The sequence below is a fragment of the Zalophus californianus genome, chromosome 8 (assembly GCF_009762305.2).
Source record: "Zalophus californianus isolate mZalCal1 chromosome 8, mZalCal1.pri.v2, whole genome shotgun sequence".
NCBI classification, from domain to species: Eukaryota; Metazoa; Chordata; class Mammalia; order Carnivora; family Otariidae; genus Zalophus; species Zalophus californianus.
Window position 1 is genome coordinate 9231599 of NC_045602.1, and position 13993 is coordinate 9245591.

At 47.8% G+C, this 13993-nt stretch overlaps 1 protein-coding gene across 3 annotated transcripts in view; it reads left to right on the top strand.

Moving 5' to 3' along the window:
- Positions 1-11870, top strand: part of LPIN1 (lipin 1) — a 94964-nt gene extending 83094 nt beyond the window's left edge. For all 3 annotated transcript variants that reach the window (XM_027621194.2, XM_027621196.2, XM_027621195.2), the window contains 4 exons: positions 1769-1921; positions 7307-7421; positions 8189-8292; positions 11166-11870. In XM_027621194.2, coding sequence (XP_027476995.2) covers positions 1769-1921; positions 7307-7421; positions 8189-8292; positions 11166-11325 — 532 coding nt within the window. In that variant the 3' untranslated portion in view covers positions 11326-11870. The remainder of the gene's footprint in view (positions 1-1768; positions 1922-7306; positions 7422-8188; positions 8293-11165) is intronic.
- Positions 11871-13993: the final 2123 nt, after the last annotated feature.

Sequence of the window (13993 nt, forward strand, 5' to 3'; positions counted from 1 at the left end):
ATGGTGTTTAAAAACGTTGAGTGTGTTTTATTTAGTCCAATGTATGGAGACTATTACCATCTAAACATGTAATCAATGTAGAAATTCTTAATGGGATAGATCTTCTATTCTGTTTTTATAGTAAGCCTCTGAAACATGGTATGTATTTTATATTAACAGGACATCTCATTTTGGACACTAAGCTTTCAATGGTTAAAAAACGTGAAATGGAGGCCTAATAAAGTAGGAAAGTTGTGTTTAATAGAAGAATAACCCTGTGATCTGTTTTTCACTCCCAACACTGCGGACACCCAACACATGGGGCCGTCACATGGAGCAATTCTGAAATTCTGTGTAGAGACCAACTGGGTGTCCAACAATTCAATTCAGGTCTGACCCCAACTACCCGGAGGTAGGGTAGACCCTACAGGTTAGGGGCTCAGGCCCACAAGACAGCTCCCATTTTAGACACTAGCTGCAAGTAGGAGGTCCCTGGCTTACCCCCACTTTTGCCTTACTTGGCTTCAAATCAGGGGTCCCCGCAACCCCTTGTCAGGTTTAATAATTTGCTATAATGGCTCACAGAACTTAGGTAAACCCTCCGGTTTATTCTAAAGGATACAAATGAATAGCCAGATGAAGAGGTACATGAGGCGAGGTCTGGAAGGGTCTCCCCTCCAGGGGGTTGGGGTGTGTCTCAGCACATGGATGCATTCACCTACCTCTCTGAACCCTGAACCCCATTATTTAGGGTTTTTGTGGAGGTTCATTGATCAAATCATTGGCCATTGGTGATTGAGTTCAATCTCCAGCCCTTCTCCATTTCCCAGGATTTGTGTGTGTGTGTGGGTGGTGGTGGGGCTGAAAGTACCAACCCTCTGATTGCATGGTTGGTTCCTATGGCAACCAGCCCCGCTCTCCAAGGACCACCTCATTAGCATAAAATCAGGTTGGAGGGAGGGGCTTGTCTCAAATAATAAATGGCTTGTTGCTCAGGAAGTTACAAGGGCTTAGAAGCTCTATGCTGGGATCCGAGATGAAGACCACGTACATCTGTATTATATCACAACATCACCAATATCGTATACTGCTTCGGTTTGGACGTGGCATTTAAAGCCTTTGGGGAGTGGGTGTGATCCCCTAGGGAGCCAGGTGCTGAGGAGGATAGTGCCCCCAGGACCCCAGGATTGTGCACGTGGAGCCTGGTTGGAGACAGAGCCAGGGGACCTGTGTGGGAAGCCGAGGGACGGAGGTGTTCCAGAGGAAGGGGTGCTGCTGGGAAGTCTGTCCACATGAGAACTGTGGCATCGCAGGGACCTACGGGGCCAGCGAGGCAGGGGAACGAGTCTGCTTGGAGCGGGTTCTCGGGGTGAGATGTGCAGTCAGTGCAGATACTCAGCCCTTTGAAGGAGTTTTGCTGCCAAGGGAACAGGGGGATGGGATTTGGCCTGGAGAGAGGGAAATCCTTCGGTGGGTACAGGCAGGTCGGCCAGTTGGCACAGAGCCTCAGTTTCCCTAGCAGTGAAGAGGAGGGAAAATACCTACCGGAACGAAATTCTCGAGAGGATTAAAGCAAGTGAGGGAAGCGAAAGTGCTTAGTAAGGGACCGTGAAATGCATTCAGGCTTCGTTCTCAATGCAAAAGAATATTTCTAGAATGTGGCCCTTGGCTGGGGAGGGAAGCTTGCGGCAGTGCCATTCTGTGTGAAACATTTGGGTTAGCGTTTGTGAATGCAGAACCGTTCCGTGGTGTGATGCCATGACACGTGAATGCTTTGTCTCTTTTTCAGAAATGGCTATAAGTTTCTCTACTGTTCTGCACGGGCCATCGGGATGGCAGACATGACGAGGGGCTACCTGCACTGGGTCAATGAGAGGGGCACGGTGCTGCCTCAGGGGCCCCTGCTGCTGAGCCCAAGCAGTCTCTTTTCGGCCTTGCACAGGTATGACACTTGGCCCAGCCACCTCCCGCCCCAGAGCTGCGGGCCCCCCCAGGCCCCCTCGCCTCCTCCCCGGGAAGTGTTGGCGAGAAGAGCCTCTCAACTGCTCTGATGCAACCCATAGCCCTGCCCCACAGTGGGCATCAGGAAGGTCACCCTAAAATGCAGGTCTGGCTCTGTTCCCCTGGCCTCACCCTTCATTAGCTCATCATGGCTCTCGGGATCAAGTCCAGATTCATTAGCTCGGCTCACGTGACTCTTCCTGACTTCCCCCTGCCCTCCTTTGCAGTTTTTAAAACTCAGTCACGCTGAACGGTCCCCGTTTTTCCAGAACAGTGTTTCTACTTCAAGCCCGTGCACCTGCTGTCCTCCCTTTGAGGGCGGCTGCCCCACTGGCGTGGCCGGGCTGAGTCCTAACGACTCTGAGAGTCAACTTGCATTCCGTCTAATCGGGGACCTGGGCTGGGTTAAGTGGCCCCTCTACCTGCCACCACCACCTACCTGGCCCTTGGCTCCCAGAGGAGTTGTCCTTTCTGGGAGTTTTAGTCACACATTTTGTTGTTGTTGTTGTTTTTAAAGATTTTATTTATTTGAGAGAGAGTGAGAGAGCAGGAGCAGAGGGGAGGGGCAGAGGGAGAGGGAGAAGCAGGCTCCCCGCTGAGCAGGAGCCCAATGCGGGGTTCGATCCCAGGATCCCGGGATCATGACCTGAGCTGAAGGTAGACGCTTAACTTGCTGAGCCCCCTGGCGCCCCCCACGATTTGGTTTACTGGTCCTCTGATGATCACTAGCCAATGTCTGATTACCCCCCTCCCTTCACCATCACAGCCTAATTCAGAGAAGTTGAGCCAAACTAAGTCTGGTCCCCTGGGGTGGGAGAGGAGAAGACAGGGCTTCCCTGTACCCTGAGGCCCGGGGCAGCTTCCCAGGCTGCTCTCAAAGCATCATCTATTGTGGTTATAACAGGATGTTGGTTCTGCCAAAGGCTGGGTCTAAGTATCAGATGGTTCTGTCTTCAAGACCCAGTGAGAGGCTCTGCCTCAATTTGAGGACCAGCTTAGCTGCTTCCTGCTGCTCCCCATGCAGACAACAGAAAAATCCAGATGGACCCCAAGCACCATGTTGGTTCCTCTTGGGTGTTTTTCTTCAGCTCTGCAGATACCTTTTCCATCGCAGCCTTGTTTTGTGTGATTTGTAATTTGTTTCTTGTGGTAAAAGATCTCACACTGAAACTTGCGCATTCTGGGGAGGAAATTCAGGCAAACCTCTGGATGCCATAGTGTATTTTAAATCCCTAGAGTTGTCCTGAGAGCATAGGCCTCAGTAGAATCCAGATGGTAATGAAATGGGGTCCCTGATGTATGTTGACAGTTTGTAGCAAGCGACTCATTGTCATGTGTTAAGAACTGCAGATTTGCAAGGTGAGGCAAAACATTGACATTATTACTCTAATACCCTACCACTAAATACACATTTAAGGCGATCTTTTTCATTTTTTTCTTATTTAAATACCACTGTCCACGATCTATCAAAAGTGATCGATCTTAGACAGTGAGGAATTATTAAACCAAACAAGGACACCTCCCGGTGTGTGTTCCCTCTTGGAGCTGGAGGGGCTCCTGACAGATATGGCCAACAGCCTGGTCCTTCCAGCACCACATTCTAGCCCGAGCCATTCTCTGTGTCAACCGTCCTGCGGAGCTTCTAGAATTGATGGGCATGTCTGCCATGAGCCAGAATGACCTTCCCTAGCAAGATGCTTTCATTGGGTGCACTTCTGGTGATACTGCCTGGGTCTCAACTGGAATGAAGGCAAATCCACACAGTGGGTGGAACGCAGTTGGCAGGTGGGGACGGGGAGCCCCAGGCTCTGCTTGGCGACTGGCTGGTGGTGTGACCAGCCGGTGCCTCTCTGTCCTGAGTCTGTGTCCTCAGCTGCCAAATGCGAGGGTTGGATTAGACGACCTCAGGTGTCCCCTTTCAGCCCTGAAATGCTATGATTCTAAGAAACATGTCATGTCAGAGAAGTTGAGGGAATCTGTTTCCCACACCTCATCTTTTGGTGCAGGAGCTTCTCCTTTTAAAGTGGAAATTGGCTTTGAGTTTTCGTTACTTGCCCTCTTGTGTTTCGGCGGCAGGGCAATTCAGATCGTTTTCACAAACCTCTGTGAGTACGGTGCATGTTGCTGATACGTGTGGCTCAGTCTCATGGGGGGTAGGGGGGCTCACTGACGACAGGCAACTCGCCTTTGCTAAGCCCCAAGACTAGGTTACTGGGCAGATGTGAAATTCTGGAGTTTGGCAACAACAGAGGCTGGCCTCCAGCTCTGGGAAGGAAGAAGCTGTTTCACAAGTAGCCACGTTTTTCCCTTTGGGGTTTTCTGAGGTGCTCTGAGACTCGGATAAATGACATTTTGTTGTTTGCTGGAGTAAAATTACCTCAAGGGTGAGTTAGGACCAGGGACTATTTGCACATTCAGGTCACCGAAGACCTAGGCTGTGCCAAGGAGCAATCTGGATGCTCACCTCAGTACTTGTCAGCAGTCCTCATTGCTTCCTCCCGGCCTACCTTACTGCCCACGAGGAGCCTTGCATGGGTGGCACGGGGCCACAGGGCCACGGGTCGTCTCTTACTGGGTACCGCTTACCCGCTCTATATCATGCAGACATCCTTCTCCGCGTGCCACACACTCACACACTCGTGCCCGGGGAGTGTGCTTGAGTGTGTGTGTGTGTGTGTGTGTGTGTGTGTGTGTGAGATAGAAATTGCGATTGAAGCAGGAGGCTGAATTTGGATGGTGTCCCCTGAGTGGATTGAAGTTTGAGACTCAGTCACAGTCAGCCATAGGGTCCTGAGATACATAATGTAAAACCTAACCATAACGTAAAACACTAAAAGTGTTGCATTTAGGGAAGGCTGCGGAGTCCACGGAAGTCCCTGCAGAGCCAGGGCCAGCCCTGGGGTCTTGTGACACTCAGGTTGATAGTCTACCACCACCACCACCACCACCACCACCACCACCACCACCACCATCATCATCATCTAAATTACATTTTGAGTAGGTACAGAAGAATATTTCTAAAACACATGCGAGGTATAAATGATAATCAAATAGTGAACAGCAGTGTACCCACCATCCAGCTAAAGCAAAAGGTCCTAGACCCCCCCACCCCTCCCCACCTAGTGGTGACGGTAGCCACTCTCCCTGAATCTTGTGTTAATCATTCCCTGCTTTTTAGAACAGTTCTCTCGCATGTATTTGTGATCCTGACCAATATGCTTAGTTGTGCGCATATGTGGCCTTTATGTAAACATATCATATGTTCTTCTGGAACTTGCTTTTCTCGCTCAACATTATGTTCCCATGACTGTTGAGTAGAGTTGTGACTCATTGCTTTTACTTCTGTGTGGTATCCTGTTGTAGGACGACCACAGTTTATCCATCCTACTACTGATGGATGCTTGGGTCATTTCCAGGATTTTACCATTAAAAGCAGTGTTTCTTGTGTGTCTGCACTGGGAAACACGGGCACTAGGTGCTCCAAGGTACACACTTAGGATTGGAATTGCTGGCCGTAGAGGATGCACATATTTAGCATTACTAGGTCATTCCGAACTGTTTTCCAAAGTAGTTGAACCAATTTATGCACTGACAGTGGGGTATAAGCACTCCCCTTGTTCTGCTTTCTTGCCAACACATTGTCAGCCATTTACATTTTTGCTAGTCTGGTGGGTGTGAAATGTCTCTCTTCGTACGTTTATGGGCCATTTGGGCTTCATCTTCTGTGAAATGCCTGCTCAAGTGTTTTCCCAATTTTCTTTTTGATTTGTGTGTGATGGATTCTATATATGTAGCCTTTCTTATGAGCGTTGCAAAGAGCCTTCCCCAGTTTATGGCTTGTGATGAACATAAATTCTTCTTTTCATGTGCTTGAACATATCATTTCCCCTGTAGTTTGTGCTATTTGTGTATTAAAAACAGCTTCGCTGGCTGTGGGCAGGAAGAGAGGCTCCTGTGATTTTATCCAAAGGTGTTGCCTTTCATGTTTAAGTGTGTAATCCACCAGGAATTGACTGTTGCATGTTAAGTGCAGGAGAGGCCCATTTTCTCTCTTTTTTTGGTTTCCCTTCTAGGGTTGTTCAGTTGTACCACCATCATTTGCTGACATGATGGCCCGTTTCCTCCTGCTTTGAGTTGTCATTGTGCTCATAAATCAAGTGTCCATAAATGTGTGATTTGGTTTCTGGCCTTTGCTCTTCTTGTGTAATTGTGACGATCAAGTTTTATGAAGACATACAGACAAAATCCTGTCGAGAGGTTGATTGAAATTACAATGAACTGTGCATCAGTTTAAGGAGAGTCAGTATCTCCTTGTAATACTGAGTCTTCCAATTCACCTATCTGGTGTATTTTTTCATTTAGGTCTTCCCTAATGTACTTCAATAAGGCTTATAATTTTATCCATAAAAGTCTGGCACATCTTCTGTTAGGTTTATTCCTAGACATTTAAAATTTTAAATTTCTATTTACGGAATTACATTTTAACCAATTTGTTTCTTCTGATGTATGAAAGTGCAGTTGATTTTTGTACATTAATTTTTTTTACACTGATTTTTATACCCAGCAATCTTATTGATCTCTTATTAATGATGATTATTCATCTGTAGATTCTCTTTTTTTTAATGTATTTTTTGTGTGTGTGTGAATAGTGACAGTTTTCTTTCCTTCCTTTCCAATCCTCGTAACTAGGTTTTCCTTCCGTCACTGTGCCGGCTACACTGTGTTGGGTTGAAGTGGTGGTAACAGCCACCTGTTGTTTCACTGTTACCTGGGTGTTGTGGGTTTGGAGTATGCCCTGCTATTCCGAGTTTAAGATTTTTCATCTTGATGCGATGTTGAATTGTACCAAACACCCTGTCTATATCTATTAATATGGTATGTTTTCTCCTCCTTCAGTCTGTTAATGGCTTAGACTACATTCATTGGTTTAAAGTGTTGACTTACTCTTGCATTCCTGGAATAATACTTTTGTGCTTTGCTGCTGCAGTCAGTTTGCATATGCCTATTTATTTAGGATGTTTGCACTGACATTCATGAATGAGATTGGCCCACACTTTGCTCATGCTTTTCTTCTCTCAGTTTTGTTTTTGAGGCTACATTAGCCTCATAAAACGAGTTTGGAGATGTTCTCTCTTCTCCTACGTCTGGAATTCTTTGTTCCTTGGATGACTGGTGGAGGTCTTTAGTAAAATCATTTGTCCTTAGCATTTTCTTTGTGGGCAGACTTGAAAGTATGGATTCACCGTCTGTGAATTTAGAAATAGTTTGATGCTAATGAAGCTTCTTCTCTCAAGCTGATCCATTATTTATTTATTTGTTTTAACAGAGAAGTGATTGAGAAGAAGCCAGAGAAGTTTAAAGTCCAGTGTTTGACAGACATCAAAAACCTGTTTTTTCCAAACACAGAACCCTTTTATGCTGCTTTTGGAAACCGACCGGCTGTAAGTAGTAGATTGGGTATATAAAAGAGCTCTTGAAATTACCGCCTTTTCTGACAGCAGTCGTCCGAAAGGTGGGTCTCAACTCCATGGGGAGTCAGATTCCCCTCCCACTAGACATAGCTGTAAGGAGATTTTCAATTATCTCATGGCCTCTAGTTTTCTTTGAAGATTGGCTGGTGGGTTTCAGTCTTAAGCTTGAAATGTGGGACCAGAAACTTCAAATTCCAAATCACTTGCCAGTTTAGTAGAACAAGAACAAAAGGATTGGACTCTTTCTACCAGAAGGGAACCACAAAGCCAGGCCTTAGCACCACGGTGAAATTTGGCATCGCAAGTTTTCAGAACATTGTTGCATATGGTAAAAGAAATGCTTTGAGATTTTATGTGTACTACCCAAATTTGTGGGAGAGTTTAGCATTCTGGATAATATAGTTGGGTACTAACTTCCCAGTAAGAAAATTCCCCTTTTGAAACTCACGCCTGAGAAAATGGGTCAGAGAATAGCCTTAAGGGGTGTAAGAATTGCAGGGGGATGTGGTAGGTTGTTTACTCATTAGCTCAGCTCTCGAACGGATGAGCGCATGAAGGCCCTGAGGGGGAAACGGATTTAATAATTTCACATCCAGACATACTTTTTTCTCTGCACTACTTGGAAGCAGAGTTCTGGTTAATGAAAATTTTATAATATTGCATCAAATCTGAAATATCCCATATTTGTGTTTATAATGCGCTTTTTTCCCCCCTAATTTATACTTTCCCAAATACAGGATGTGTATTCGTATAAGCAAGTAGGAGTGTCTTTGAACAGAATATTTACTGTCAATCCCAAAGGAGAACTTGTACAGGAACACGCAAAGACAAACATCTCCTCGTGAGTACCGTGCACGTTCTGTGGGATTGCTGTGTCCTTACGTTGTTAGAGTCTTGATCTTGGAAAGATGTTTTACAGTTTACACTCTGCCTTTTTGTCCTTTGTTGCCTATACTTTCATCTTTAATTCCTACAAAGGAAATACAGTTTAACTCCTGGTAGTTTGTCCAAAACTTAGCTTTTGGACAATCTGCATTAAATCGGGCCCCCTCTGAGTCAACAGTTGAAGCCAGTGGTTAGGTTCTGCTACTGAGTGGAATTGAATGAATTTCAAAACTCGTGGTTTAGATTTGCCAAGTGAGGACTGAAAGCCTAGCGTGCAAATTGGAAATGTAATCGAATTGAAATATCATGTGAAGCTGTGTTTACGGACGAGAAACTCTGTGTGCCTTCACACACTGACCTGCCACACTGCTCTCACCAGAAATTGTCAGAATTCCTCTCATACTTGTGGTCGGAGCCGAGGCTCCCTGGGCAGTGGGCTGAATTGGGCTCCTGTCTGAAATGAGGCAGCCTGGCCAGCTGTAGAATCTCCCTTGACTTGGGGTGTGCTTCGCTCTGGGTTCCTAACTTGTGAGAGTGGAGAGCATTTCCTCAGGCCTTGTGTCGGTGACCGTTGCCCACCGGGCATTTTAGGTAGATGAGAGATTTAGGTTCCTCCTAGAGCCCATTTTCACTTCCAAGATGATCCTTACGCGCGTTCAAGCTTACTTTAGCCTAAATGGGGGTGGTTGTAGGCTGGAGGGGGCCCTGGGGCCCGCCCCACACGCCTCCTTCCCCCAGTCATGGCTGTTCCTAAGCAGTTCTCAAGATATGCTGGGAGAGAGAGGAGGATGGAGCCAAGAGCCTCCTCCATCCTTCAGAACAGGAGGCGGTGCCGGGCCCCCTCCGGGCTGGCGGAACAGCAGCAGGGACGGATTCCTTCCTTACCCCGGCCACGTTCAGAGTGGCCCCAACGGCATCGGGGGCACTGCTCTCCTGCATTCCCCAGCGCAGCACCCTCCCGCGTGAAAGGGTTTCCTGGTCTGGGGAAGGTCGAAGAGATCTCTCTTCAGGGTCAGAAAGCACCTGAACTGATGAGACACTGCCCAGAAATGGCAGCAACCCGGTGGCAGGTCTGTCACAAGGGATGTGGCAGGAGGGGTCCCGGCCCCCGCGAGGGTTTACCCCGGAGCCCTGTGGGGTTATCCCATTCCTGAGACTCTGGGTTCAGGCGCCTCGGCCCGGGGTGGATCTCTGTGTGGGAGGAACTTGGCGCCTTGTCATCTCATGCTGGGCTAGGACACGAGGCCCTTCCTGGGGGGGGGGGGGTGGGGAGTGCCCCTCCATCCCCTGGAGAGCACACGCTCTCTCTGGCACCAAACTTGGGATGGTCATTTCAGATCCTGGGACACTGTGTTTGAGAAATCAGATGGATAGGAGCCCCGGGCGGACGGGGAGTGTCAGCACTCGCTACCGTGGTTTGTGACCATCCGTGTGGGAGCTCTGTTTGCTCCCAAGGGCCTGTGTGCGAGAGGGGTGCATATGGGGCCCGGCCAGCACCCAGAGCACTCAGCAGTTTGGATCTGGTGCCTGCCGCACACCCTGACGGCGCGCCATGAACTGTTCCTCACGGGGAGGGGCCGCCTCCCACAGCCACAGAACTCAAACAGATAGGTCTTCAGGCCAGGAGGTATTTTAAAAATTTGTTTTAATCCCCAGGAAAGACATAATTCTTGCTTGTTAGGGGAGATTTTCCCCATTCTGTGCAAGCATGATGTTCCTTATAAGCCCTTTGCGGGTCCTTTATTAAATACACACTCTCATCCTTAGTTAATAAGGTATTTGATGCCTCAGAACATGCTAATTCCTGGAGTTTGTTTCAAAAGGCTTTTTTGGTTTTTAGCAAATTGGAACTGGAAAAGGAACCTGTGGCTCTCAGGGAGGACTCTGGGGACATGTGGAGAGGTCTGGGCTTGTCAGAATTTCTGGTTGGAGGCGCCCAGAGGTCTGAAAAGGCACGTTCAGTACAGCAACTTTCTTTTTGTAGTATAGGCCAAGGAGACTAAGATGCAACATCTTCTTGGGGAATACACAGAAAATGGAGGGAGAGAATATTGCGGGGAACGTCGAGAAACACCCGTCTAGTCCAACTCCATATTCCATAAAGACGAAGGGCCTGAGGCCCAGAGAGGGCAAGACACTTGCCCAAGGTTACACAGCAAGCTTGGTGGGAGTGGATCCTAGGTCTTGTCCCTCGTGCTAGCTAAAGCTTCTTCCCTAAGGCTAATAATTAGCGAGGGTTGATGTTAATAATGGATGTTGAATAAATTCACTGAGCACCGAATATGAGTTATTTTATTGTCGCATACGTTTATTTAATTCTCATGGGGACACAGGGTCAGTTTTCTTTTCCTTTCCTTTATAGTTGAGGAGATTGTGGTTTAGAAGGGATGAAGCCATTTGCCCAAGGTCACTCAGCTGATAAATGGCAGAGCTGAAGGTCAAGTCTGTGTCTCCTTAGCCCAAGGCCCAGGGTCATTTCCTTGCACAGTGGAGCAGTCTCTGAGGCTTTATCGGTGGTTCTTCCCCCCAGGCTTGGACACCCGCTGTCACGCTGATTTCCTCCCGTCCCCCACCTCCCGCTTGTGCCCCTTCTTCGGTCTTTCAAGCCAAGTCAGGTTCCACCCGCCTCGCCCGTGGGGCCTTCTGTGAGTCCTAGTTGGCACATTCGTTGATTTCCTGTTAATTAGCGAGGAATCATTCTAGAACAACTGCCAGTGTGTTAAGCAGGGTGGTCTGTTCCCCAGGGCCATGGATCTCTCTTCCAGGCACAGCGCAGGGGACCTGGCCGGGGTCCCTCGGAGGCAATGACGTTGTCCATTCTCCCTCCAGGTACGTGAGACTCTGTGAAGTGGTTGACCACGTTTTCCCATTGCTGAAAAGAAGCCATTCTTCAGACTTCCCCTGCTCAGATACCTTCAGTAATTTCACCTTTTGGAGAGAGCCATTGCCACCTTTTGAAAACCAGGATGTTCATTCTTCCTCAGCATAAAATGTCGCAAGCCACCTCCTGACATCATGTGAAGACCAGCACCCTTGATTAAAGGACAGGTTTTGGTAGCCACGGAGCAGGAGCTCGGGAGCCTGATGTGCGGTCATTTGCTTAAGAGCAGAGAAATCTGAGGGGCCTTTCTCTCCCTTTCCCGTGGCCCCCAGGGGTGGACTTTTCTAAGTGAAATACAAAGGGTGTACTTTATAGGCGAGGCGTCGGGTGCACTCAGAGCGGGAAGGCATCCCTCGGTGGTGGCTTCAAGCCAGTCGCCGCGCTGCCCCACCCTGTCCACTCTCGCGGTCCCTTACTGGTTCCCGGGGAGAGGTGGCTGCCAGGGGGTCCCCACCGATGACTGTTCGGTCGAGGCACGCCAGACGCGCGGGACTTTGGTCGAGGAGGGGCCCATTTCCATCCGTGGCAGTGTGTGCTGAGGGGCCCGAGACCTGCCTCTGTGGCTTGGCCTGGGGGTGTCTCCCTGCAGTATTTGCCGACGGGGCTGATGGTGAGGCCATAAATTCTTTAATTCCTTTGATTAAAGATAACCTAGTTGGTATATTTCCCCCCATTTTTGTGGCCCAAGGCTGGAATATCTATGCCTTAATGCATCTGTGGCACGCGTTTTATTTAGAATGTGCTTTGTCTGCCTCTCTGTAACTTTGCAATGCCTTAAATTCAGATTATAGTAAGCATTCCTAGGGCAGTGCTTGGAATGAGCTCCACACTCTGCCAGCCCCCCTTCTCCAGCCACGTGGTGCTGTCAATGTGGGTTCGAACAGAACTCATGCCATGTGGTGGTGATGTCGATTTTTGTTGGGAGCTCTGGAAAGAAACTAGGTGGTTTTACGAAAATCGCTTCAAGACGTTATGTTCTTTGTAGATACTCTTATTTATTACTTTACTCTGATTGGGTTTATTGTTATGAGCATTTTAGCCATAGTCTTTCTATTATAACTGTCATGAATACATTAAAACAATAGAGATGTTAGACTATCCAAAGAGCCTTATTCTGTATATCTCATAACACTGACCTTCTTTTGGAGCTTATGGGTAATGCTTTTTATTTTCCTTCGCTTTGCCTGCTCGAGTTAAGGGCAAGTGGATAAGTAATAATTCGAGTGACGTTCTTTACGTTGGCAGAAGATGATTCCTTTACTTGTTTATAAAATTGGCTTCTGGAGAGAACAATTTGAAAAGTGAAAGAACTATTTTGGTAAAAGATTTTGCTTTACTTTTTGAAGTATTATTTTTTTAAAGAGTGTTTTATTCCAATGATTGCAAATACTTTCCTATTTAAATCGCATTGTTAGAGAGTCAGAACGTGCAACAGTTGAATGAAATTTTACTCTTTCTGTGAAAGAAAATCCAGAGGTGTTGCCTTCATTCTAGCTGCTGGCCTCTGATAGCAAGGGGTGCCTTCACGGAACTGTCCGCCAGGCCCGACAGAGAACGGCAAACATGTGTGTGTCGCTGGTCACAGACTTGCCTAGAATCGAAACGCGCATGCACAGATTCCCTTTTGGAGGCATTAAAAATAATTAAAAATAGTTCTGCCTTAACTACTCTGGGCTTGTTCATTAGTGACCTTTAGAGGCTACGTTAAATTCCGTCATGAGGGTACTTCGGGGTGAACTTGAAGTGTTGTGAACTAAGCATAAGGTCTCATGCCTGCAGAGGCTGACATAGTTTGTCCCCTGCACTGGGGAGGATCCGGCTTTGAGGAGGGGTGGTGTGTCCTACGTTGTGCCATCCTGCGGTACCCTTCATCAGGACGACCAGCGGCAGTCACTCTCCACGTGGACGTCGGAGAGCTTGCAACCCTGCATTCCTAGTTTTGACGTACCTTACACCTCCGCACCGCTGCACTCCGAAACAGAGCATGCCTTCCAGGAGGTGACACGCTCGGTTGTGTGTCCCCTCTGGCGTGTGACCCCTGGAGGGGCTGTAACATTCACACCTTCCTTGTGGCTTCCGAAAATGAGATTTGTATGTGGCTGCACTCATGCATCTATCAGCTGGTTTTTCTGTATGTACACACTTATTACCCAGTAACCCTGTGGTCATGCTGCGTCTGGACCACACATTTCACAGTTGCCCTGTGGAGATGAGTCCCTCCACGTGGCGTCATCAGATGATCATCCCGTGTGATGAGGGGAAATACACATACCTGGTACATGGACAAATGATTATATCTTCAAAGGGAAACTCCCTCTTCACTTCTAGGTTGAGATCACCACTTTAAATATATTTAATTTACAACACTTGATCTGTATTTGTGTATGCTGGCGCGATGATCCCAATCACTGTAAGCCCCACGGTGTCGTGCTGGCTGCAAAGCTAGAAAACATTGTAATAAAGGAGATGGATGAGCGATTTCTCTGGAAACCAGGCGTGTGAATTTTAAAGTTTTTTGGTAAGTTATTAAGTTGCTTTCTAGTGTGTGATATCAAACATTTTTATTCTCTACTCAAAAAATCCTTAAGGCTATGAACTGCTCAATATTTGGAATAAAAAAGCCAGTCTTCTCCTTTGGTGCAGTACTGACCCTCTGTAAGCATGGGGGGGGGGAGGGGAGGCTGGGGGAGGCTGTGTCCGGGGCCCGTCCTTCCGGTGGGAATGTCTTGAGAGCAGAGTGGGCTCAGTTAAGTGTGGTGCATGCAGGTTCCTCCAG